Source organism: Doryrhamphus excisus, linkage group LG5 (genome assembly GCF_037039965.1).
Source record: "Doryrhamphus excisus strain RoL-2023G ecotype Guam linkage group LG5, RoL_Dexc_Guam_v1.1, whole genome shotgun sequence".
NCBI lineage: Eukaryota > Metazoa > Chordata > Actinopteri > Syngnathiformes > Syngnathidae > Doryrhamphus > Doryrhamphus excisus.
Window position 1 is genome coordinate 17320495 of NC_136361.1, and position 24909 is coordinate 17345403.

A 24909-nucleotide genomic window follows, 5' to 3' on the forward strand; every position below is an offset into this window, starting at 1 on the left:
GACGAAAAAGAAACCTGCGAGATTAACACCGGGTCAAAAAATACAATATTTACAACAGGTCGTGCTGCCTTCAAGGAACGCGAATCGAATCGTAGTTCATAGAGTCGTTACGCGATCATATGCAGTTCTGTTGGTGCGTTCAAGCGTGTATCCTGTATTATAAAAACGTTTACTATGAGAAAATAATATACTTGTGGTGAGATGCAGTGAATGCAACGTATCGTTTTCATTTTACTTCAGTTTTGTCGACCTAACGTCGTTCTAAGACGAGCTTTTTTATATTTATGACTATATTTGCAAGGACTTAATACAATAAACTTCAAGAATGACATAAGAAGTGAATATGGAGACATCCCACCCAACTTCTTCGATTTGTGAAAATATGTATTGATATTTCACTGTGTCTGATTTCAATGTGAGGGACGTTTTGGAATTACCAAACTGGTAATTGAGTAAATTCGGAAATTGCATGTAAAATCAACAAAACGTGGTTTCTTTCCTGGGTGAGTGAAATATTGACAATATGACAGGCAATAAATTTGTGACGCATATGGAGCTTTGTCTGCTATCAGAGCTGGCCTCTCCCATTCTCAGTGGACTCGAACACACACCATTAGTGTGTGTGTGTGTGTGCTTTCTTCAACATGTCTGCACAGAGGTTGCTGCTGTGTTGTCTTCTTTTTAAAGGGTCTCTTGCGCTGTTAGGTAAGTGACCTAAATACAGAGCAAAGACAGGTGTGTAATTAAACAATTATTTAAATTCAACAGGCAACTTTTGGCACATCACTGACCTGCACTGGGACCCGTCCTACAGTCTGGGAGATGACCCATTTAAGGTGTGTGCATCAAGCGGTTTCAGACCTGCAGCCAATGCGGGCATATTTGGTGACCATGCCTGCGACTCCCCGTGGAACCTCATCAACTCCTCCATTTATACTATGAGGAACATCCTACCGGACCCGGATTTCATTGTGTGGACCGGGTATGTAGTCTCATCTATACAGCATTCTCGACTGTTAACCGTTAGTTTGACAAGTCAGTTTTGCTTTCTCTTTTGTGATTCTTACCTAATGAATGCAAAGAGTCAAAAAGTAAACAGCATGTATGTCAACAGTAACAAACAAATAGCTTTAATAGATGTAATATGTAATGGTTAGCTTCTTTTTACACTTGTATGATGGGTAGGAATGTCCAAAAGTTATGGTAACCAAGTCCCTAAACACCACAAGCAATGTTCCCTTTATTTTTTCAAGTATCTGAGCATACACAAAAACAACCTGACAATTCATAGGACCTATGTGAGTGGCATCGAACGTGCACACTGTAGTATCGCACCTGTGAACTTCCATTCATAGTCATATTTTTTGCATATGACTGATTTTTGGAAATTTATTTGAAATTGATGCCATATTTATTGTAAATGTTTACTATTGTCTGAATTAAAAAAAATAACATTGAATCTCAACTGACTTTCCGGTGACCCTGAAAGATGTCTTGCTATTTTGGCTCTGCAGTATGTTTATTTTTATTTTTAGAGAAGCCCTTTCTAAGTCAAAAAACAAAAAACATCACCCGATTTCAATTGTTCTCCTGTTTACATATACTCTAACAGCCAGTCCACTTTTTAAAGTTTTGGTTTAGTGAGCGGATGTTGCACTTCCTGCCTCTTAGTTCCACCATAATCCAGGGTTAGCAAGCAGCATTTAGCCGTTCTTAGCTGGCTGCGGACGTAAATAAATGCAAACAGGATCTTATTACAGTGTTTGCCATTGTGTTATACAGTAATCCCTCCTTTATCGCTGTTAATTGCATAGAACGCCTGTTTAAAACTATAATTATATTTTTTACTCATATAACTAATTATAGTAAACAATAATGTACTGTATAGAAATGGAAAATATGACAGGAATTAGACTAAAAGGAAGCATGTTTAGACATTTTGGAGTTCACATAAAATTTCCAGAAATGACTCACAAGAGCAAAGATACTTTTCCGATGTGTAACAATAATGTAGAGACATTGTTGTCGCAACACATGTTGTACGAGGGTGAGCCAATCAGTGCAGAGGATACTGAACAATAACTTCCTGTATAGCAGGTGTACCCAGGCCTTGTATTTTCCTTCATTCAGCAATTTTTATGCTTGAAATGCTTTATTGAGGCCAAAAAGACTTTAAAATTGCTTAAATATACATATTTTGATGACTAATTATCTGTATTCTTGACAAAATTAATCAAAATGATTTTGCAAGGCATTACTGTGTGTTGCTACTGCTTGTTGTTCAACCTCAGAGGTTCCACTGCAATTCTCTTTTAGAATATCTTTTAAAGATTTTAAATATAAATATTTAAAATTTTATTTTTAATATATTTTTATTTTTTTATTATTTTAAATATAAAATGAGATTAAATGATTATGTGCTTTAATTGTAAATCTGTGCGCCTGGTCTCCTAAAAAACACCCCAATCGGAATAAAATTTTTCCATGCTTGTATTATTTCACACAGAGACGACACACCGCACGTTCCCAACCAGAAACTGGGCACAGAGGCAGTACTGAGCATTATCAGAAATCTTACACACCTCATAAATGAGGTTTTCCCAAGTATGTCACACTCGGAAAAAGGGAAGTCAGAGAAATGACTTTTCAGTATGGCCTCATAAATGTTATTTGTCTGTGTGCAGGAACTAAAGTGTACTCTGCCCTGGGTAACCATGACTACCACCCCAAGAGCCAACTGCCTGGAGGCCCGAGCTTCATGTACGACGAAACAGCCCAAATGTGGCAACACTGGTTGGAGCCCGAGTCCGGTGTAACATTCCGGAAAGGTGGTTGTTTTAAGCCTGGCGATCAGTGATGTCTTCTTAATGGAGATATAAAGAGATATGAATGTGTGTTGCACGCAGGTGGATACTATACGGAAAAGCTGCTAAATAGAACCGGTTTCAGGATGTTGGTGCTCAATACCAATCTATACTATAGCAACAACATGCTGACCCAAAATGATGAAGACCCCGCGGGACAGTTTAGCTGGGCGGATCAGGTCCTAGCAGAGGCGACCAAAAACAAAGAAAAGGTAAGGAAAATTATTCATTCATTCATTCATTTTCTACCGCTTATCCTCACGAGGGTCGCGGGGGGTGCTGGAGCCTATCCCAGCTGTCTTCGGGCGTGAGGCGGTCTACACCCTGGACTGGTGGCCAGCCAATCACAGGGCACATATAGACAAACAACCATTCACACTCACATTCATACCTATGGACAATTTGGAGTCGCCAATTAACCTAGCATGTTTTTGGAATGTGGGAGGAAACCGGAGTACCCGGAGAAAACCCACGCATGCACGGGGAGAACATGCAAACTCCACACAGAGATGGCCGAGGTTGGAATTGAACCCTGGTCTCGTAGCTGTGAGGTCTGCGTGCCGTGCCACCCAAGGAAAATATTGATATGAGATTTTGTCAAAACAAAACATCTTGGGACGCCCTTCCTACCAGTGGCATAAAGTGTGATGATAACCATAGAACAGGAAATAACATAAGCAAGTGTGTTGCTACTCGGTACAACATGAGAAAAACTAATTATTTTTGGACTTTTTTGTGATTGCATCACCAAAGTGTACCAAGAAAAAGAGTGACTATAACCATAGAACAGGAAATTAAACCATGACCAAAACAACACTGCAGATACATGTGACTGAAATGAGTCAGTTGGACTCACCCTAAGAGAGTCCAGTCATCCGGAAGGAGCTCAGAGTAGAGCCGCTGCCAGTTGAGATGGCTGACCTTAGTGAGGTGTTCCAGGTATGCCAAGCTGGGAGGAGACCCCCAGTGCAGACCTAGGAGGGATCATGTCTCACAGATGGGCTAGGAATGCCTCGGTGTCCTCCCGGTGGAACAGGAAGAGGTACAGTAGCCAGGGACCGGGAAATCTGGACTTCACTAGACTGCTGCCTGTGTGGTCCGAACCCGGATAAGCGGAAGACAATGGATGGATGTATGATGATGGATGTATGGGAACATAAGAAAGTGTGTTGCTGTTTGGTACAATATGAGAAATGCATTATTAGAATTAACTATTTTGGGGTTTTTGTGATGGCACCACAGAAGGGGGTACCATGGAAAAGTATGATTATAACCACAGAACAGGAAATGTAACTGTGTGATGCCACCACAGAAAGTTTGATAGAAGGTACTGCAAAGTCAGAAAGTGTGATGATAACAATCGGACAGGAAAATTGGAATTTTGCTATACTATATAGGAAAGCTGATCATTAGAATATGAACGATCCCTAATTAGCATGTAGCCTTAATGTATGCCAGTTAATGTTTGATGGCGAGATTGACCCTGGAACCGATTCATTCACTTTACATCATTTCCTATGGGGAATTCATTCATTCATTCATTTTCTATCGCTTATCCTCACGAAGGTTGCGGAGGTGCTGGAGCCTATCCCAGCTGTCTTCGGGCGAGAGGCGGGGTACACCCTTAACCATTAACCTAGCATGTTTTTGGAATGTGGGAGGAAACCGGAGTACCCGGAGAAAACCCACGCATGCACGGGGAGAACATGCAAACTATACACAGAGTTAGTCGAGCTGTGAGGTCTGCGCGCTAACCACTAGACCACCGTGCAGTGATGTCATGGAAGAGTTTCAAACAGGAATAAAGTGTACTCGTGTATTACATCCCTGACCATGGTAGCAAAGCCACACCCACTTATGCTACCTCATGTTTGGCTTCTGACCCACAGGTGTACATCATCGGTCACGTGCCTCCAGGCATGTTTGAGAAGAAGAGAAACAAGTCCTGGTTCAGGAAACACTTCAACAAGCGATACATGGAATTGATCCAGAAGCACCATTCCGTCATCGTGGGACAATTCTTTGGACATCATCACACCGACACGTTCCGCATGTTCTACAACCCAGAGGGTAACGTCCAGACACTGTTTGCTACAAGATGGCGGAGAACAAAAACATCAATTCATTTGGCAATGGTGCCATTTACATGCCATTTACATGCCATGGAGAAACAGTGACTTACATCACAGTCTCTCTTCCTGCAGGTTCTCCTATCAGCACAATGTTCCTCACCCCTGGGGTGACACCGTGGGAGACAACACTCCCCGGAGTCAAAAACGGCGCCAACAATCCTGGCATTCGGATCTTTGAATATGACATCCAAACCCTCCTCGTCAAAGTAAGACTTTGGACATAAATGCCGCTAAGATGCCAGACCTGATGCCATGTCTTCCCCACGTAGGACGTGGTGACCTACTACCTGAACCTGACTCATGCCAACACTGCCCGGGATCGCTGGGAGAAGGAATATCGCCTCACCGAGAGCTTCCGCGTCCCAGATGCCTCCCCTGCCTCCATGGACCGGCTCCTGAAGGGAATCTCTGCAGACCACTGCCAGTTACAGAAGTACTATGAGTTCAATTCGGTGAGCTACGACCTCAGCGAGTGCGACGCCGCCTGCCGCGTGGACCACGTGTGCGCGGCGCGAGAAGTCGATTACGAAAGGTACGAGCGCTGCCTGGTGACAGAAGCGGCGAGTTTCATTGGCGGTGGTTCGTTTCTCGTTCTCTCTGTGGCTGCAAGTATCCTGTTTGTTTTTAATCAACATTTTTAATTCCTATTTTTGTTTACTATCAGTCACCATTTTGTTTTTGTCTATCCTAATGGTGTTTCGGTCTGCAAATTGGCAGAAATTGGCAAATCTGATTAGGTGCAATTCCCAATCTATCGCCACTTAATGTCCTGTATCGATGCAAGAACTGTTGATATTAATAATATATTATGCCATTAAGCTGAAGTAAAAAAAAAAAGGATAATTTTTAAATATATATCCCAAAAATATAATACGCATTTTGAGTGACAGCCACCACCAGGTAAATATATGATATTTTCCACATGCTGTTCCTCTCCAACACTATCATGTTAGCTATAGCCCCTAATAAAACCATAACACAACCAGCCTCAATCCTTATGTGGATTATCTTGGTAACAAATATGACCCATGATAATGATAGTAAATATTCAACTGGACATTTATTGCGTGACGAACCAACAAAGAGTCACGTGATCAGGACCTGCTTGGCGGAGGTGAAAGGCTGCATGGCGACGTCCAGGGCTTTCCTGTAGTCGTGGAGACGGACCTCGGTGCAGACTGGAGCGCTCAGTTTCTTCTGGCGAATGAGGGAGCAGAGTTGATCCAGCATGGAGCGGAATGCTGTTGAATCTACGGAGTACGGAGACAATGTTTTCATTCATCACATGATGTTCAAGTATTTCCTTTAGAGGAAAAACTACACTTTTTCTGTCATTTTGCCCATCATCCACAATCCTTACATGAGACTAGCTAAGAATGTACATGATGGAACACATATTGCTGCTACGTTGTTTTTGAGTTTGGAAAAGTTAATACTAGGTGTAGGCGTTCCTAAGGAAGTCCCGCTAATGCTTAAAAATGGGCAAAATACTGTAAGTAAAACTTTATTGTACCTGCTAATACATGGTTACAGCATGTATATAAAACCATACCCCCCTTGTTGGGTTTTTTTTGGACGTGTTTTAATTGCGGTCTTTGTAGGCGGCATGGTTGTGTCCCATTACGTGCAGTAATGAGCTGTCTCTTTTCATGTTTTTATATTTTTAGAACACACCGAAAAGAGAAAGACATGTGCTCATGTTTCACATATGGATTGTGGAAGAAAAAAAACATTCATCCAACATCCATCCTTCCATTTTCTACTGTAATAGAATGTCAAAGCATGTTTGCTGTGTTGTAAGTGTTGCTGTTAATACAAGTACAAAATGGAAAGTTGAAAAAACGCGCAATAATATTCCACTCTAGTCCTGCAGGTGGTGATACTGCTGACTACAAAGTTGTTGGGTATGCTGGAGCCTATCCCAGCTGAATTTGGGCGTGAGGCAGGGGTACAACACTGGACTGGTCGCCAGCCAGTCGCAGAGCACCATTTATATTCATATCATTGAATTATAATTTTATAAAAAGTGATAAAAAATTATATGCAACACGTCAAAAGACCAGGTTTCAATTCCAACCTCGGCCATCTCTGTGTGGAGTTTGCATGTTCTCCCCGTGCATGCGTGGGTTTTCTCCGGGTACTCCGGTTTCCTCCCACATTCCAAAAACATGATGTATGAACATGAGATATGAATGTGAGTGTGAATGGTTGTTTGTCTATATGTGCCCTGTGATTGGCTGGTGACCAGTCCAGGGTGTACCCCGCCTCTTGACCGAAGACAGCTGGGATAGGCTCCAGCACCCCCCGCAACCCTCGTGAGGAAAAGCGGTAGAAAATGAACGTCAAAATGTGGACCTGTGTCAGTGAACTCACCGTGTGAGTGCTCTCTCTTCCATTGTGTCACCCAAAAGCCGCAGATTTTCACATCCTTGAAAATAAGAGCACTCTAGAGAATCCGAGAATGAGAGTATTAGAGGTTTTGGATTTTTTTTGGTGTGTGTCATAATGATGATTCTTACCACAGGGACAGTCACCGGCTGTTTGGACATCCCCCCATACGTCACCATGGAGCCTCCAAGTCTGCAATAAAAACCCACCATATGTCTTTATTGTTATATTTGCATTCCACTCAAGGCAGTGCAATCTCACTGTAGATGACGAAGCAGCTCAGTCGCACTCTTTCCTCCGACTGCATTCAAGGCCAATTTAGGCCTTGGGCATGTCTGAAAGGAAGCGAAAAGTGGAAAGTTTACCCATAGAAAATAATAGAGATGGCAACGGTTCTGTGTGAGGATCTGTGTAAAAGTGTAAGATGAAGTTAACCTTTATCAATGAGAGGCGGGGTACACCCTGGACTGGTTTCCAGCCAATCACAGGGTACATATAGACAAACAACCATTCACACTCACATTCATACCTATGGACAATTTGGAGTCGCCAATTAACCTAGCATGTTTTTGGAATGTGGGAGGAAACCGGAGTACCCGGAAAAAAACCCACGTATGCACGGGGAGAACATGCAAACTCCACACAGAGATAGCCGTGGGTGGAATTGAACTCCGGTCTCCTAGCTGTGAGGTGTGCGCGCAAACCACTCGACCGCCGTGCAGCCCACAGCATTTTCAGTGTTGTGGTTTTCGGGTCTGTTAAATGACATACCTGAAATAGTTCCTTCATTTCGGGTCGCCTGAGGTCTTCCTCCTTGATCACATGACTGGCTCCAAGGGCTTTCAGCCTATCACTGAGCTGTGTGAACTCTGGCCTTTTTTGTTTTTTTAGAAGGAAGTTCATAAAAAGCAGTAATAGAGCTTATTTTATTAAATTACTCTTACTCATATACCAAAATATACAGTAATGTAATAGTCCAAGAATATAAAATGGAGAAACCTGTCTCGGACCACGTTAATGGTGTTTATTCCCCTGGCTGCAGCAAGTTGAATGACCGCCTGTCCAACTCCACTGTTGGCTGCATTCTGGATTACTGAATCACCTGCAGGGTCGTACACAGCCCATAACATTAGGTACACCTGCACCATCTAACAAGATCCAGAAGTGTCCATCCAACAGTATGTGTATTCTTAGTGATACATTTGAAAGGCTTTTGTTTTTATTAGAATATTTTGGTTACTTTGGCTACACAAAAAACCTTGAATATATATATATACAGTAAAGTCTCGTTATATCGATATTCTCGGGAGTCGGAAAAAGTACCGATATAACCGGACTATCCATATATCCGATCCTGCGCCAAACTGCATTAAAAGTGGGCAATAATGCACAATAATGTCGAGCAGCTTAAATCAATCTTTGCTTAAGGATTTCAATACCAAAGAAGAACACGGCGAACGGCTGCTTCCAGTCAACTTTATTTTTCACACTTCCACCACCAGAGCGCAGCACACACACACCGATTCCCGCACTTCCTGGTTCACAGGTCATGCTCAACCCGCCCCACATAGCTGGCCAAACACATGCCTGCAACAGAAGAACCAACTGCGTTCGTGGTTTCTCTCCACAAACGCCAGCATGTACATATGAAAAACAGTGATTATTGCAAGCGATAAAAAGATATCTGAATACAACACAATTAAATACATGTATTTGTACGCTTGTGTCTTCATTGGAATAGGTGTGTATGCTATGTCAGTTGGTTCTTCTGTTGCAGGCATGTGTTTGGCCAGCTATGTGGGGCGGGTTGAGCATGACCTGTGAACCAGGAAGTGCGGGAATCGGTGTGTGTGTGCTGCGCTCTGGTGGTGTGAAAAATAAAGTTGACTGGAAGCAGCCGTTCGCCGTGTTCTTTTTTGGTATTGAAATCCTTAAGCAAAGATTGATTTAAGCTGCTTTTGTATCGATATAAGCAGACCAAATTGGCTGGCGGGAGATGAAAAGGGCATCGTAGTAACCGGATTATCATAATAACTGGGTATCGTACTAACGGAACTAATTATATCATAAAAGACTAGAAATATGCCGGGAAATGAAAATAGTATCGTAATAAGTAGTAATTCATTATAACCGACATTAATATAACGAGACTTTACTGTATATAATATACATTGACATAAAGCATATGCTATGGCATGCCAGCTTACCTGGCTTGAGGCTCTCAAAGTCTGAGAGCATCCTAAACGCAGTGCAAGGGTTCACCCCCAGCGTGGCAGCACACAACATGGGAATATCATTTGGCACCGAGATGACATCATCTTCTTTCAACACGGCTGCTGTCCTCCACATCCCTTCACACACACACACACATAAAAACACACATAAAAATACACATTAGAAAGATGCCATTGATGCAGATATCATTGCAGTTTCACTCATTTACCCAGGCCGGCATCTTTCGGAATGACCCAGTCTCCTATTTGGAGGGACTTCACCTGGCTGCCCACCTCCATCACCTGGGCCACTCCTTCGTTACCGCCCACAGCAGGAAGGTCAGGGAGGATGGCGTACGTGCCTGGAAAAACACAGCATACTTTCAAAGCTTGTTATATGTGTAGGAGTGATGCTATGAATGAAGGGGTTACCTTGGATCATGTTGATGTCAGACGGGTTGATGGGAGCTGCTAGGATTTTCAGCAAAACATCTTTTGTACCCAGCTGCGGAAGGTCCAAATCCTCTAAACTGCCAATTACAAAATCGTCACATTGTACTTTACATTATTTATAATGCACTCGGAAAATGCTGCAAATTCTGGACGAGAAGCTGCTAGTGCTTTTCTTATAATCCAGCCATCTATTTTCTTTCTTTTTTTGAGCTGTTGTACCTCTTTTGGTCACGTCTGACCCAGCTTACACCTTGAAATCCGCTGCATTTGTACAAATACAGGTCACAGCCTGGCACTCTCTGCTGTTGAGTAAACACCAATGGTAACTATACCTATCTGAGGAACTATCTAGTTAGTTAGTTTCGTAATTCCTTAACTGATTGATAACCAAATGAAACACATTTATCGGGTATATTAGTACAGAAAACAGTGAAAAGACCACCCATATATTTTTTAAAGTCACAGTTGCTTCAGTTTGACCCATGCATGGTGTCTGAAAAAGCTTACTTGTACTAGCTGAGATAACATATTTATTGTTTAGTAGTTAAATATCTTACCGGATGACACTGGAAGGGTCTCCGTGATTTGTGTACACCAGAGCTTGGCAGGTGGAAGCATGATGTCCGTAAAGTGCGGCTGCCTGTTGGCTCAAGTGGTTAGCGTGACGTCGGTAGCGTGACGGATTTAAATGAGCTACGGCAAAAAATGTTCTTCGACAAGCGTAGTGCCTTTGAGTACAAACTGCGCGGATTTGAGTCCACATTGTGACGCAGCGTAGCACCGAGTATAATCCCGTGGAAGTGCTATTTAAAAGTGTTTAAGAATTGGCTAGCTAGCTGACCGCTCACTGTGGGCGGCCATATTGCAATGGACCCGATTTAAAATGTAAATAGCCGACAGCGCCCCTAGCGGATACAGCACCATTATGCACTACAGTACAGTATTGTGTACATAAATGCTTTAGTAAAGTGGTCAAATATTTTTTAATAATTGAGCAGTGAATCTACAATACCTAACTTTTTCCATTTTTGCAGCTATGACATAGGAAACTAGGACAATAATGTGTGAGTACTGACATTTATTATGAAATGGAGCAGATCTTTCCACATAGAAACATCATGGCAGTGATACTTGATACATGCTGCTCATCGCCTGATCATCTTTTTATGGTAAACATCCATACATTCATCATAAATGCACATCTTTCATCTTTTTAAACAATTTTTATTTTTGGGGCTCTAGAGCCATTCACCCGATTAGATAAAACACAAAAAACTACGGTAATGAAATGGCTGATGTGTCACAAAGATAAAATAAGTAAAAAAAACAAAAACAAAAGAAGAGTTACCCTGAGAATCTTAGAAATATTAAATCACCAAAACACGTCATTGAAGGGGTTGGATGACATCATAGAGCAAACATCACAATACAGTTTCTAAATCAACAGGAAGCACTTCCACCTTGCCTTCACAACGTACAGTGACTGTGTATGTGTGTGTATGTGTGTGTGTATGTGTGTGTGTGACAACATTCTATTTGTCATAAGCATTGATAGTCTGGAACACCAATCGTTGGCCATGTTTCGAGAGAGATGATTTCACTATCAGCCCCACCCTGCATCCCTTCTTATTCTACTACATCCCCATCTACCAGCATTATAGAGGAACAGAACAACAGCGGAACATTTTCTTTCATGGTGTGGCATATCAAATCAGGACAAAAAAAAAAAAAGGAGAAGAGGGAGAAATGGCTGAAATCCCTGAGTTTACACCATTTTCCTGAGAGAAGAGGAATGATACTGAATGTTAAAAGTAAAAAAAAAACACATAAAAAGGAAGTTTCTCAGAAGATGTTAATGCATCTTACACATGATTAGTGCAGAGTAACATTGCATTGTTTTTTTTTTTGGCATAGATAAAAGCGTTAAAAATCCTATGACATACTGTATTTTACAAGAGATTTGATGACATTTCCTTGGACCGAGTGTCCAAAGTGGAGGTCATTTTTCAATGACCCTCAGCACATTGTAAAAATTTAATTAATTCATTAATGCAATATACTGTATTATTCTATATCACATTCATTTGCTTTCTCACCCTATTACATGAAGCTGAGATGTTTTTTCTTCAAATAGCATATACCCAAACTACTGTTTAGCATAGTAAAGAACGTCAAAGCATGTTTTGATTTTTCTATATGAGGCCCTCGATGGAAAAAGGCCTATGAGGGGGGCGAAAAAAAATCAATAAATATATTGTTGTGTTATTCTGAACTCCTATTTTGTTTTTGTGATCTATTTTATATACCGCTAATACTCACTAGGCTTGCAGGGGTATGCTGGAGCCTATCCCAGCTAACCATACTGTACATTCATTCATTTTCTACCGCTTATCCTCACAAGGGTTGGGGAAGGGGTGCTGGAGCCTATCCCAGCTGTCTTCACGCGAGAGGCAGGGTACACCCTGGACTGGTCGCCAGCCAATCACAGGGCACATATAGACAAACAACCATTCACACTCACATTCATACCTATGGACAATTTGGAGTCGCCAATGTGGGAGGAAAGCGGAGTACCCGGAGAAAACCCACGCATGCACAGTGAGAACTGTCAGGGTTGGAATCGAACTCGGGTCTTCTTGCTGTATGGGCTACATGCTAACCACTCAATCACCGTGCAACCGATACTGTATATTATAGATGATAAAACTAAAGCAGTCTGTGTCGTTGGTGACAAAGCAAATGGGTGTAATATCTAACATATCATTCATAAGGATTTCATTTTAATCTACTATGCCAAGGGCAAATAAAAAAACAAAACAATGGCAGGCCACAAATGGCCCCTGGGTCGCACTTTGGACACACAGAAATCAATGACTACGCCCGTCCCTAATGTCTACTACGGTGAACTGTAAGGTTAAAATGAGTAATATGAGGCTGAGAAGCTGCATCACATCTGGGATGAAAATAAATACATAGCATTCTCTCTCTTTTTCCAAAAAGAAAAAAAAAGCATAACTTTACATACAGTATATATTAATTAGGCGTCGCCGTCTCCTGTAAAACGGGAGTATGACACCATTTAGCTAGGTAGGTCTACAGGTCTGCTCTGCTCAGGCTTGTTCCCGAGGGTTCTAGAACTATTCCTCAAAGGGAGCTAAGAGGGGAGGAAAAAAAAAATGGGGACATCCGCTGTTTTGGGAGGACAGCTGTGGATTAATGCTGGGATTAGCATGTGATTAAATCTCTATGAATCATGTGTGGTTAGGATGATTAGTACTGATAGTGTAGCATAATGCCACCATGATTTAAAAGCAAAAAAATGATCACAAAAAATGATCACCGATTTTGACATTCAACGTGGCCGTCAATAGTGGCACTGTAGTAATCTTAACGCCCTAAACCCTTCCCACCCCGGAACCCCACCCACTGTCACATCGCTCATCAGGAAAGTAAGGCAGCTAAAGTGTGCGATGTGATGACCTGAGTTTAAAAAAAACGTAAAAAAAAGAGGTAGAGCTGCCTAATAAGAGGCCAAATTTGTTTTTTTTTTTAAAAAAAAGAGTGATTTAACATGATGGTGGTGGTCCTCTTCATCCAAGAAGAGCACCGATTCTCACTATTGGAATGAGTGCAATAAAACAGCGGAATTCCTGAGTGTAATCAATAACAAAATCTGCAGCATTCATGAGAATATTTTTCAACCTGAGGTAGTTCCAAAAAGAAGCTTCAGGCCTCCTTCTTCTCCGTTAAAGCAGTTTGATTGGCCTCCGTGCTACCCATCACCTCCCCGTCACCGACCAGCTAATCAGAGGGCTCCTGAGGAGGCACAGGCGGAGGTGCAGAAGAGCGTCCGTGCTCCTCCTCGTCTCCCTTCAAGGACGAAGGATTTCCCTGAGAACCCGGCGAGGATTGCTGTGCTTTGATTGGACAGTTGGCCACCATGTGATCAATGCTCTGGCAGAAATGGCACTTTTTGGGCTGAGGTGGCAACTTGCACTCCTTAGCGTGGTGGTCCAGGCCGCCGCAGTTGTAGCACCTGGAAGTATTCACAAAAATAGTCATTAGTAATTATATACGGCGGTCGAGTGGTTAGCGCGCAGACCTCACAGCTAGGAGACCAGGGTTCAATTCCACCCTCGGCCATCTCTGTGTGGAGTTTGCATGTTTTCTCCGGGTACTCCGGTTTCCTCCCACATTCCAAAAACATGCTAGGTTAATTGGCGACTCCAAATTGTCCATAGGTATGAATGTGAGTGTGAATGGTTGTTTGTCTATATGTGCCCTGTGATTTGCTGGCGATCAGCTGGGATAGGCTCCAGCACCACCCACTACCCCGCGGTAGAAAATTAAATGAATGAATTAATAATTATATGCGGCTCGCAGCTAGGAGTCCCGGGTTCAATTCCACCCATGGCCATCTCTGTGTGGAGTTTGCATGTTCTCCCCGTGCATGCGTTGGTTTTCTCCAGTTTCCTCCCACATTCCAAAAACATGCTAGGTTAATTAGCGACTCCAATTATGTGAGTGTAAATGGTTGTTTGTCTATATGTGCCCTGTGATTGGCTGGCGACCAGTCCAGGGTGCACGCCACCTCTCACCCGAAGACAGCTGGAATAGGCTCCAGCACCCCCTGCAACTCTCGTGAGGATAAGCGGTAGAAAATGAATGAATGAATAAATTATATAGGGTGACCATTAATACAACTGGCATAGTTCATACAGTGTATATAATGGAACCTGACGCCGTGTGCCGCTAGAGGGCGACATTTCATCCCGACTGTATACCTTGCAGGGGGGGCATTTCAGGTCATCACATGTAGAGTCAATGGAATAACTGAAAGGATGGAACTAACTTATACAGGGCTTAACATCTTACATTACTAAAACGTTGCTACACTATTATTGTTATTATTATTGTTCAATGATAAAGGTATGTATTTAATTTGAGGTGGCGTCAAGTCAGATATCCAATCCCAGTTGAGTTTATTGGCTTTGAACTATGGGTTCAAACAATGGCAAATGGTCCACCTCCGTTTGGACGTAAACTATAGAAAGGCCACGTGTGCATTGCCTACAAGACAGATGGGTGGTGGGCGTGTGGTGGTCACTTTGTACCATTAAGGGACAAATCCTTGCCACCCACTAAAGAAACAGATGAGCATTGTACAGGGGGGAGGTGGGGGGTGCGGCTGCCCAGGGGTCAGCGCTGCTTTGTGGTGGCGCCCATTGGGATGGCGCGGGTGTCCAACCCGTGGAACCTCCCTGAATCGACATCGATCAGGAGACGCGCAGTGGCGAGTGCAGGGGAAGTGGTCCTTTGTCCAAGAGGGCGGCAGTAATGACCTCTGAACCTTGACCCCCACCCCCCCTTCTCAGTTCTTTAACCCATCCCCAGCACCCCACCGCAGTGCGCTTGCAGTACTCATACATTGTTGTCATGGCAACCCTGACCTTTCACCCAGCTTGCCTTGCCTCTTGCATCTGTTATCAATTAAACGGACAGCGGTTTCTTCCACGCTACCAAATACGACCGAGAAATGTGGCAGCACCGAAAGCAATCTTTCACCCCCCCCCCAATTTGGTCCACCAAATGAAAGCGTCCAATGTTGCATAATGAAACTTGATGGCCGGAGGGGGAACGATATCTTATCAATGGATTAGCGCCGTCCAAGGAGAGTTATTGAACCAAAAGCAGGCCTCGCAGGACTCTTTGAAGTCATAATGATCCCCTTTCTCATACCAACTACTCCCTGGTTCTAATCACCAGTGACAGTGGGGTGAAGGTGATACACCTCAAACCCCCCCCCCTCCACGCTGTCATGATATTCAAAGAATAGAGCTATAAAAAAACAAAACATGGTACTGAAATATTCCGTTGAACATCCAAGTGGTGTATTTCAACGTTATTTCTTGGTTTTGGTTGAACATGAGGAACAGTTCTGGGTGTTAATCCACTGGAGTCGGGGGGGTTGCAGATTTTAAACAGTTATTGATCCAGGTCACACGTCCAGCTTGCTGATGTGACCCTTTCTAGCTGCCTAAAGGTGGGGGGTTTCAGGACAGGAGAACAGTATGAAGCTAAATTGGACTGAACCACTTTGACATGGGAAAACAATGAATAGGAGGACACACGGTTGGCAGGATTACACCCAAAATAACAAGACAAATCTTAATGAAAGGAAAAGGAAGAACCTATAAAAATTTGTGTCATGGCAGCTTGGTGATGTGACCCTTTCTAGCTGCCTAAAGGTGGGGGGTTTCAGGACAGGAGGCAGTAGAAGCTAAACAGTATGAAGCTAAATTGGACTGAACCACTTTGACATGGGAAAACAATGAATAGGAGGACACACGGTTGGCAGGATTACACCCAAAATAACAAGACGGATCTTAATGAAAGGAAAAGGAAGAACCTATAAAAATTTGAAAAATGGTGTCATGGCAGTTCATCATCGTCCATGAACCAGGAAGTAGTGTTCACTCTACTGTGTGACATTTATGGTCATAAGGCATATCAACTGAATTTGCCCCCCCCCCCCATTCTTTCCATAGGGTGCTACTAATTGCGCTTTTTGGGTCCGCGTTCAGGACTCATTCATTTTTACCAGGGACTGCAGAGGGCATCAAAAAAGCATCATAAAGAAAAGTCAAGTCTCTTACCGATCTCCTTTCGAGCGTCGCTTCTGGACTTTCTTGCCTTTAGGTCGGCGTTCGCTGCCCACACAGTGGACGCCGCCGGGACCCGTGACCCGCTGCGATTCCAGACCCTTTGAGGATTTCTTGAAGGTAAACTCCACGGCTTCACCTTCTTTCAGACTGCGGAAGCCATCCATGTGTAACTTGCTCTGTGTGGGGAGAAAAAAAATCAGCGAAAACTGAAGATTTTTTTCTGTGTAAATGGCACCGGAATTGCGGAGCAAGGTTGATTTGGCAACTTCCCGCCTTGAATAGGTATTCGGCAATGCGATGTGTCGACCCGTTTCTACCACCTTGTTGGGTTAAAGGCAATGGTCACTGTCCATATAACATTCTTACAACATCCTTATTATCTAGGATGTTGTGTTGCTGTATGAAAGTGCACACTATCAGGGCAATGCTACGCTTTGCTGTGTTCTGTCATTCATTCATTCATTCATTCATTTTCTACCGCTTTTCCTCACGAGGGCCGCGGAAGGTACTGGAGCCTATCCCAGCTGTCTTCGGGCGAGAGGGGTACACCCTGGACTGGTCGCCAGCCAATCACAGGGCACATATAGACAAACAACCATTCACACTCACATTCATACCTATGGACAATTTGGAGTCGCCAATTAACCTAGCATGTTTTTGGAATGTGGGAGGAAACCGGAGTACCCGGAGAAAACCCACGCATGCACGGGGAGAACATGCAAACTCCACACAGAGATGGCCATGGGGGGAACTGAACCCTGGTCTCTTAGCTGTGAGGTCTGCGCGCTAACCACTCGACCGCCGTGCAGCCCGGTTAGAAAATTGTGTGGGAAATATGACATCTCCACATACCCATCCACCATTTGACGCCCCTGAACAACCTGAAGGTCAATTGTTCCTTTGAAGGAAACAGCAAACTAGCGTCCCCTCCGCTGTACCCTGTGGAAAACATCTCAGGTGGGTTCTCCTTGTCATTCCGGTAACGTTGGAAGCCATCAGGACCGTCAAGGTTATGTATGTATAAAACCCCTTTTCCACCTCTCAATGTCCCATCCATGTTTAAATCCCTTCTCTCACCGATGCCGTTCTCGACTGTACTCGCCATTAGTAAACAACAGCCAATCACATCCTCTGGCTCAGGGCGTGTGACATGTTTTGGGTCTACCACTTTTTTGTTCCATACCCCTCAGGGCTTTTGAGGATGTTTAGAATGTCTGCCTTACTGCATCCAACCGTTCAAAGAGAAAAAACTTGTTTTCTTCTACCCATTTCACACAGAACCCAGTAAATCTGTGTTTGAGGGGAGCAAGACTTAATTTTCTACCTTAGTGAAGAGTCAGATCTTAAACATCCCACTCTTGTCCCAGCATTGTGGTGTACACTTTCACACAGGTATGGTCCCACCTCTGTTGCTACCTCAGAATTTGGATAATTGCTGTTATTTTGCATTGCGTGTCTTTTAGGCATTTAGGTGGTTTAAGTACTGTGTGGAAGGGGGTGGGGGGTGGGGGTTCTACCTTAGTGAAGTGTCAGATCTTAAACGTCCCACTCTTGTCCCGGCATTGTGGTATACACTTTCACACAGGTATGGTCCCACCTCTGTTGCTACCTCAGAATTTGGATAATTGCTGTTATTTTGCATTGTGTGTCTTTTAGGCATTTAGGTGCTTTAAGTACTGTGTGGAAGGGGGTGGAGGGTGGGGGGGGGGGTTGTTAACAAGAGGCATTCTTCATTGTGTCACCGGATAAATAATACACACCTCCTGTATGCAAACACATACATTGCCCTGCAGTGTTGGTGCTTAATGCCTTTTTCTGCCCCCCCCCAACAATGTTCCAAGTGGTCAACCTGATGAGGGTAACCTTCAACCCACCCCCCCACTACCGCTTCTCTGGATGGAAGAACAGCATTCCAGACTGCTGCCCCCCACTCTACGAACACACTGACCACCGCTACTAAAGACCCAAACTGCAGGATGCAAGGGTTAGCATGATGTGTGGGGGTGGGGTGGGAAGGCAGGGTGGCTTCTCTGGGAGGTTTTTTTTTTTTGGAGGAGGAGGAGGAGGGAGGGAGCGTGAGGGGTGATCAGAATGACATTCCTCGCATGGTTGTTCGGCACAAAAAGGCAAAACAAGATTGAAAGTTTAAGGGTAGAAGTGTTGGTCTGACTGATGTCTTCCTTTGATAACACCCCCACCCCCCCCCTTTTTTTCCCCAAACGCACCCCACCATGAACCCTCCTCGCGACATCTTGATGTGCGATTTTCATGTTGGGGTTTGTTTAACTACGCGTGCCAGGGGGCCGACTAGCTGAATTAATCAAGGGGGTGACAATGAAGGTGGGGCCTCGGCAAACATGAAGATAGCTTAGAGCTACGATAGTTAGAGAGCAAAAACAACAAGGATAAGATCCTTGCGTGACTTCCTGACAAATGTACCCTTTAAATGGGGGCAAAGGACCATATTTACTTCCTCTGGTAGGTGTCCATGGCATAATTCACTATAAAAGGTAGTATAATGACAACCAATCAGCACAAGGATGTGGTATTTTATACTGTAAATAATCGACTCCTTCAAGGGTATTGATCCGACCGACACCAAATTCGAATCAGTTGACGGATGAGTAGTGCTGCATTGCAAAATTATTGAGTTTTTTTTTTCACTGCATGTCGGTAACGATTTTGCACATGAAACTGGCATATTTGGGAAAATATATGAAACATTATTACAGTGCATTTCTTACATCAATCAAAATATAACTTTCCATTATTTACATTTGTATTCAACTATCTGATCACAAGCCCAAAAGGAGTAGGCAGAAGCAAAAGCTTATAAAAGATATAATCATGTTCATGCCACAGTCTTATTATTATCATTGTAATATTATTATTCTTATTATCTTTATCATTATTACCATTATTATTATTATCACCATTATTATAATCATCATTAATATTACCATTTTCATCATTATAGTTGTAACAATTTCTGGATTTTTTTTATTATTATTTAATTTTACAGACTTCGTTGCTTCTTGTAAGAATGCTGTATCATTCCAGTTGTTGTTTTCTGAAATTAATTTTCATTTTGGCGTTGCTCCCTAGTAACAGTATGTAAATTAGAATCCAATGCACAAACCAGCTAACCTGGGGTATGCATTCTGGGAATGGAAACTCATTTATAGAATTGCTCATATACTTTTTGTGCGATCCGGCAGTTAATAAGAACTACATCTATCACCTTGTACTTCGGTACGAGGTGCATTATTAAAAAAAAAAACTTAAACTGTATTATGGAAAGCAGGAAGTGAACAAATGTAACAGTTACTGATTGTAAAAGTACCAGATGGAGGGGTAGGATTTAATAAGCTTTGCTGTGGATTGATTATGTGATGCATTCAATTGCAATCTGATGCATGTTCAAATGAAATAAAACCATTACCATTACATATAATTCAGATAATTGACCCCCATCACAAACAGAGTCGGACTCTAAGGACTGCCACTAACGAGCTCATTTCGATTTGTGAATCCTTGTAGCGAAAAAAAAACGACCATCTTCTGACCATCTGCTGCAATGTCCCACATAGGCATGACCGCTCGGGCCGGTGGACGACCACCACAACCACCCAACAAGTAGCGCTTACAACCCCAATCACATCAAGCCTCTGGGCCCTGATGGTGACCGTTAACCCACTTCCTCTCCCAACGTGTGACCTTCCCCCACCACACCAATGCTAGGCCCTCGTCAACAAGTCTCCAGCAGGTATACAGAAGATTAAGGTGGAGTTAAGTTTGTTTGGTTTTGTTGTGTTTTGTTTTTTTTTTTTTTAAAGGGATACACCCGAAGTATCTTTTGTTGTTTTCTACTATAAAAATTGAGAATGTGTCTGGAAGTAAGACATCACAGCCATGGTTGGTTGGGTGGTGGTGGTGGGGCGCTATAAGAACCGCCACCGAGACAAAGAGGGGCTCGGTCACGGCTGAGGGGGTGCCCCATTCACATGCATGGTCCTATTGTCCACCTGCACAAAGGCCCAGTAGATACTGGGAGTTTATTTTCTGTGAAACAAGGCTACTAATTTCAGGGCTTTTTTTTTTTTTTTAACGCAGCCATAACCTCTTATAATCCGTCATTGACACGTGCGTCTCGCTTCCCTCCAGTGAAAGGAAGTGGGGTTGGGCGGTAGGGGTTGCCGAAGGAGGGGGGGGGGATTGGTTGTCAGCCATCAGTGACACCTTTCTTAAGTTTCGTTGAATGAGACACTTTTGGAATGAACATTAAATTTCAAACTTGATGTGCAATCAAATAATCATCAGCTTGATTGGATAAGATGATTTAAAATGGTGTCCAAAATGCGGCACCCGGGGCGACGTATGTGTTTTTTTTTAATTGGCTAGTACATTTTAGAAACAAAGAAACAAAAAGACTGGTAGAAATGTTGTTGCTAATAAGACTAATAATACTACAACACAAGTTTTGTCATTAAATACATCAAAAAATATGTTAGTATTGACATCACATTAACTTTTAAATACATCTTAACGTTAAGAAAAGTTGTATATTTCGCACAATGACAATAAAACATCTAAATTTGGTGATGGGGGGGTGGTTGGCAGGGGTTCAGACAGACAGAAAAGACCCGTTAATGACTTTACGACAGGCACCTTGAGGTGAATGGAGCTAGCGTCTCTTCCTCTCATTCACATGCTAAGCCCCCCCCCCACCCAATCTTATCACACAGCAATGTAGGCACTCATTGAGAACGGTGGAGGTGATGGTAGGCAGGGTGGGGTGCAGCGAGGACCCCTCTGCACCTCCCACTGATAGCGGTAAGTTATCATTAAGTTGAATATACTTAGATTTTATTGGAATATTTCACTTTTTTCTGTGATTAAAATACAAAAATATGAAATTTATCAACAGTAACTTATTTTCTGTGTGGATTTAATTCTGAAAATATGTTTTTTTCCATGTATTGTTTGCGACTGATGGCATGGAATGAATGGAGTAGACTTCTAATTTATAAATTTGTGGCATTTCCCCACTTCCTACTAAATACTAAATAATGAAAAAATTAATAAAAGTATAAAATACATTCCAAATTTATTAATCCGACTCATTTTATGCACACAAATAAACAGGATAATTACATCAAAGAAAATAGATTTTTTTATTTTAAATGTGAATGTAGCTCCTGATTCTATATGATGATTACTTTATGACAATTATGTAGATTTACCCTCAGGGAGTAATAATAATAAAATAAATAATAATAAAAAAATCTAAAATAGTAAAAATTAAATTTAAATACACAAATTTTATCTCCTGCTGCCCCCCTCCTCCTTCATTGTGGATAACAAGATTGCATAATCAAACAAAAGAAAGATAAATAGTACACCTTTTTAATTAACATATACATTTAGCCGCTGATGTGGGGGGATTTTTATTATTTTTTAACAGTGACAATTATGTAGATTTACCCTCAGGGATGATAGAAAAGTATAATAATAATAATAATAAATAAATCTAAAATAGTAAAAATTAAAATTAAATACACCAATTTTATCTCCTGTTGCCTCCCACCCCCTTCATTGTGGATAACAAGATTGCATAATCAAACAAAAGAAAGATAAATAGTACACTTTTTTTAATTAACATATACATTTAGCCGCTGATGTGGGGGGATTTTTATTATTTTTTAAAAACATACCGAAGTTAAAATAATCACATAATTTGATTTATTTATATTTATACTGTTTATTCTGTATATTTTGTATTTTCATTCTTTTTTTAATAGATGTGTCTGCACCTACTTCACCAAAACAAATTCCTAGTATGTGTTTGATCATACCTGGCAATAAACCATTTCTGATTCTGATTTGTTTTTTTTCCCCACTGCAATAAAAATAAAGAAAAACTTAATAATAATTCCAATATACCTCATTTAACTATATCACCTATATTCAACATCTGATGACTTTTATCATCAAAAATAGATTGATATTACACAAGAAATATCTGAAATCAAATCCAAACCAAATCCAATAATTAACTATGAAAAACAAAAGCATAAACTGGTGAAAAAATATAGTGATTGTTAAGCAGATGAGTAAATGTAAAATGTACATAATGTAGCTGTTGATATGAGATGATTATTAAGGATTAAATGTATCCAAAATGAAAACCTCATGTGTGCCTATGACAATAAATAATAAAAATAAAAGAAAAATAAAACAACATACAGTTGTTCACATTGCATCACATGGCCTGGCTGCTGCACCATGGGGGGAGGAAACACCCACAATGATGACCCACAACCCCCCCCCCCCCACCACTACAAAAAAGAATCTGAGTTATACGTGCATTTCATGTTAGTTGCAAAGAGTACTAAGTTGTACTTTTTAAGGAAAATGGGGTAAAAAAAAAACACGGGTGGGTCCTACCTGGTGCACGAACACGTCCACTGGCTCCTCCAACTGCACGCCCTCCCGGTTGGTCATGGACAGGAAGCCGAAACCCATCCGCACGTTGAACCACTTACACACGCCGAGGCCGTGGAAGGACTGCGTGGAGTCCTCCACCTCCTCCGTGATGCTGGGGCCCGAGTTCTCGTCGGCCTTGCACACCCCTGCAAACACAATCATATATATTTCTAACTTGTGATACCCCCCCACACTTCCAACCTCACTCATTCATGCCTGGGGGAGGACTTTTTACCTCCTCGACCCACCTGGGAAGTCCTGGTTGGAAACGGAGCCCATGTCCTCGTCTCGAATATTAAGCAACCACGCTCCCCTCGGCTGGCGTCTCCTCAAATCCACGCAGGTTTCCACTCTCATGCAAAGTCAAGCTGGGGAAGAGAGAGAGAGGGGGGGGACAAAAAGGGGGCTGGCAGTGGAACCCCCCTCACAATTGGAGAGATTGCAAAAGACAATGCAAAGAAAGCCCCGCCCAATCAGGTTGGACTGATTTCACTCATTCTGCCATGTTTGCGTCTTTGGACCCCCCCCCCCACACACACACACACAATAGTCATTTCTTTCCGCACACACACATACACACACCTATCACCACTACAAGGTTCGGTCAGAACCCTTATAATCATAAGATTAAATCAACATTTCATTGTGGTGTGTTTAAGTTGATTGTATATGATGTTTGTTGTATGACGTACAAAAAACATTTTTTGGTTGACATTTTAAGGTGATTTATTTATTTATTTTTGCTAATTATGGTCAGCTGGGATAGGCTCCAGCTCACCCAATGAGGACAAGGTGGCAAATTGGATGAGAGTTGAACATTTTGTCCTCTTTCAACAACAACAAAGTTGTGTAATGCTGATCAATTAATAGTATTTTGTGCATTAAAAATATGTTGCCATTTAATTTGCTATTTTCTTTGTTATATGGTTATGAAATTATGATTGTTAAAACTTTGATTTAGAATTTTGTTTTGTGAATTGTAATTTGTTGTATGATAGTTTTAGTGAATTTTTATTATATATATTTTTGTGCATATTTGTATAATTCGTGTGCTTTAAAAAAATATTTAGCAGTTTTACTTGCTATTTTTAGATATATTTCATGAACTGATCATGGTTTAAAAATAGCTCATATATATGTGTAAAATTATATATATTTTTTAAAATTTTTCATCAACTATTTTCACTCATTTAAACCTAACAAAAAATGTTTTGAATACTGTAAATAATTAGTCATGTTATATGCTGGCTATTATTTGTGGATTTTTTCGTTATTAATTATAATTTTTTGCTATTTTATATGCTGTTTTTTTACAAATATGTCATATTATCTTGACTTTTAGATTGTCTCTATCAGTTTATTTTTTTATTCTTATTAGTGTTTTTAATATTACGCCTTTTCACAACAATTATTCCACATGCAGGAATCTTAATAAAAATCTAAAATAATAGTACTTTAAATTATCAAATTAAGCCACGTTTAATAAAATTTCAAATTACAGGCCTTATCGATGGCATTTTTATGCGATAAGGCTGCATCGTCAGATTTATTTAATATTTGCCTTGTATATGTTGCCTCATGTTTCATTGTTGTTTTAGCTGTTTGGCTGCAAAATATAGGGTCAAAACAAAACAAACAAAAGAGGGACATTTCAAACCAGCAGCTCAAGCACCTATTATGCTTCCCCCCCCCCCCCCACTTTTCTGAC

At 41.8% G+C, this 24909-nt stretch overlaps 3 protein-coding genes across 4 annotated transcripts; 1 reads left to right on the plus strand and 2 right to left on the minus strand.

Moving 5' to 3' along the window:
* Positions 1–74: 74 nt before the first annotated feature.
* smpdl3b (sphingomyelin phosphodiesterase acid like 3B) lies at positions 75–5705 on the plus strand. 2 transcript variants are annotated; one of them, XM_058053751.2, is made up of 9 exons: positions 75–503; positions 573–705; positions 769–982; positions 2507–2604; positions 2685–2828; positions 2907–3076; positions 4754–4934; positions 5069–5202; positions 5266–5705. In XM_058053751.2, the coding sequence occupies exons 2-9, from the start codon at positions 645–647 to the stop codon at positions 5635–5637; spliced, it is 1374 nt and encodes a 457-aa protein (XP_057909734.2). In that variant the 5' UTR covers positions 75–503; positions 573–644; the 3' UTR covers positions 5638–5705. The 2 variants fall into 2 exon arrangements, with proteins under 2 accessions (XP_057909734.2, XP_057909733.2); XM_058053750.2 differs by having other exon boundaries at positions 75–705.
* Positions 5706–5915: 210 nt separating this feature from the next.
* mecr (mitochondrial trans-2-enoyl-CoA reductase) lies at positions 5916–10918 on the minus strand. The gene is made up of 10 exons (XM_058053752.2): positions 10608–10918; positions 10030–10127; positions 9828–9959; positions 9592–9735; positions 8384–8486; positions 8156–8258; positions 7646–7719; positions 7516–7576; positions 7370–7442; positions 5916–6246 (listed from the first exon to the last, which is right to left on the minus strand). The coding sequence occupies exons 1-10, from the start codon at positions 10811–10813 to the stop codon at positions 6083–6085; spliced, it is 1158 nt and encodes a 385-aa protein (XP_057909735.2). The 5' UTR covers positions 10814–10918; the 3' UTR covers positions 5916–6082.
* Positions 10919–11120: 202 nt separating this feature from the next.
* lin28aa (lin-28 homolog Aa) lies at positions 11121–23853 on the minus strand. The gene is made up of 4 exons (XM_058053347.2): positions 23450–23853; positions 23163–23347; positions 16707–16891; positions 11121–14086 (listed from the first exon to the last, which is right to left on the minus strand). The coding sequence occupies exons 1-4, from the start codon at positions 23556–23558 to the stop codon at positions 13852–13854; spliced, it is 714 nt and encodes a 237-aa protein (XP_057909330.2). The 5' UTR covers positions 23559–23853; the 3' UTR covers positions 11121–13851.
* Between the last annotated feature and the right edge of the window lie 1056 nt (positions 23854–24909).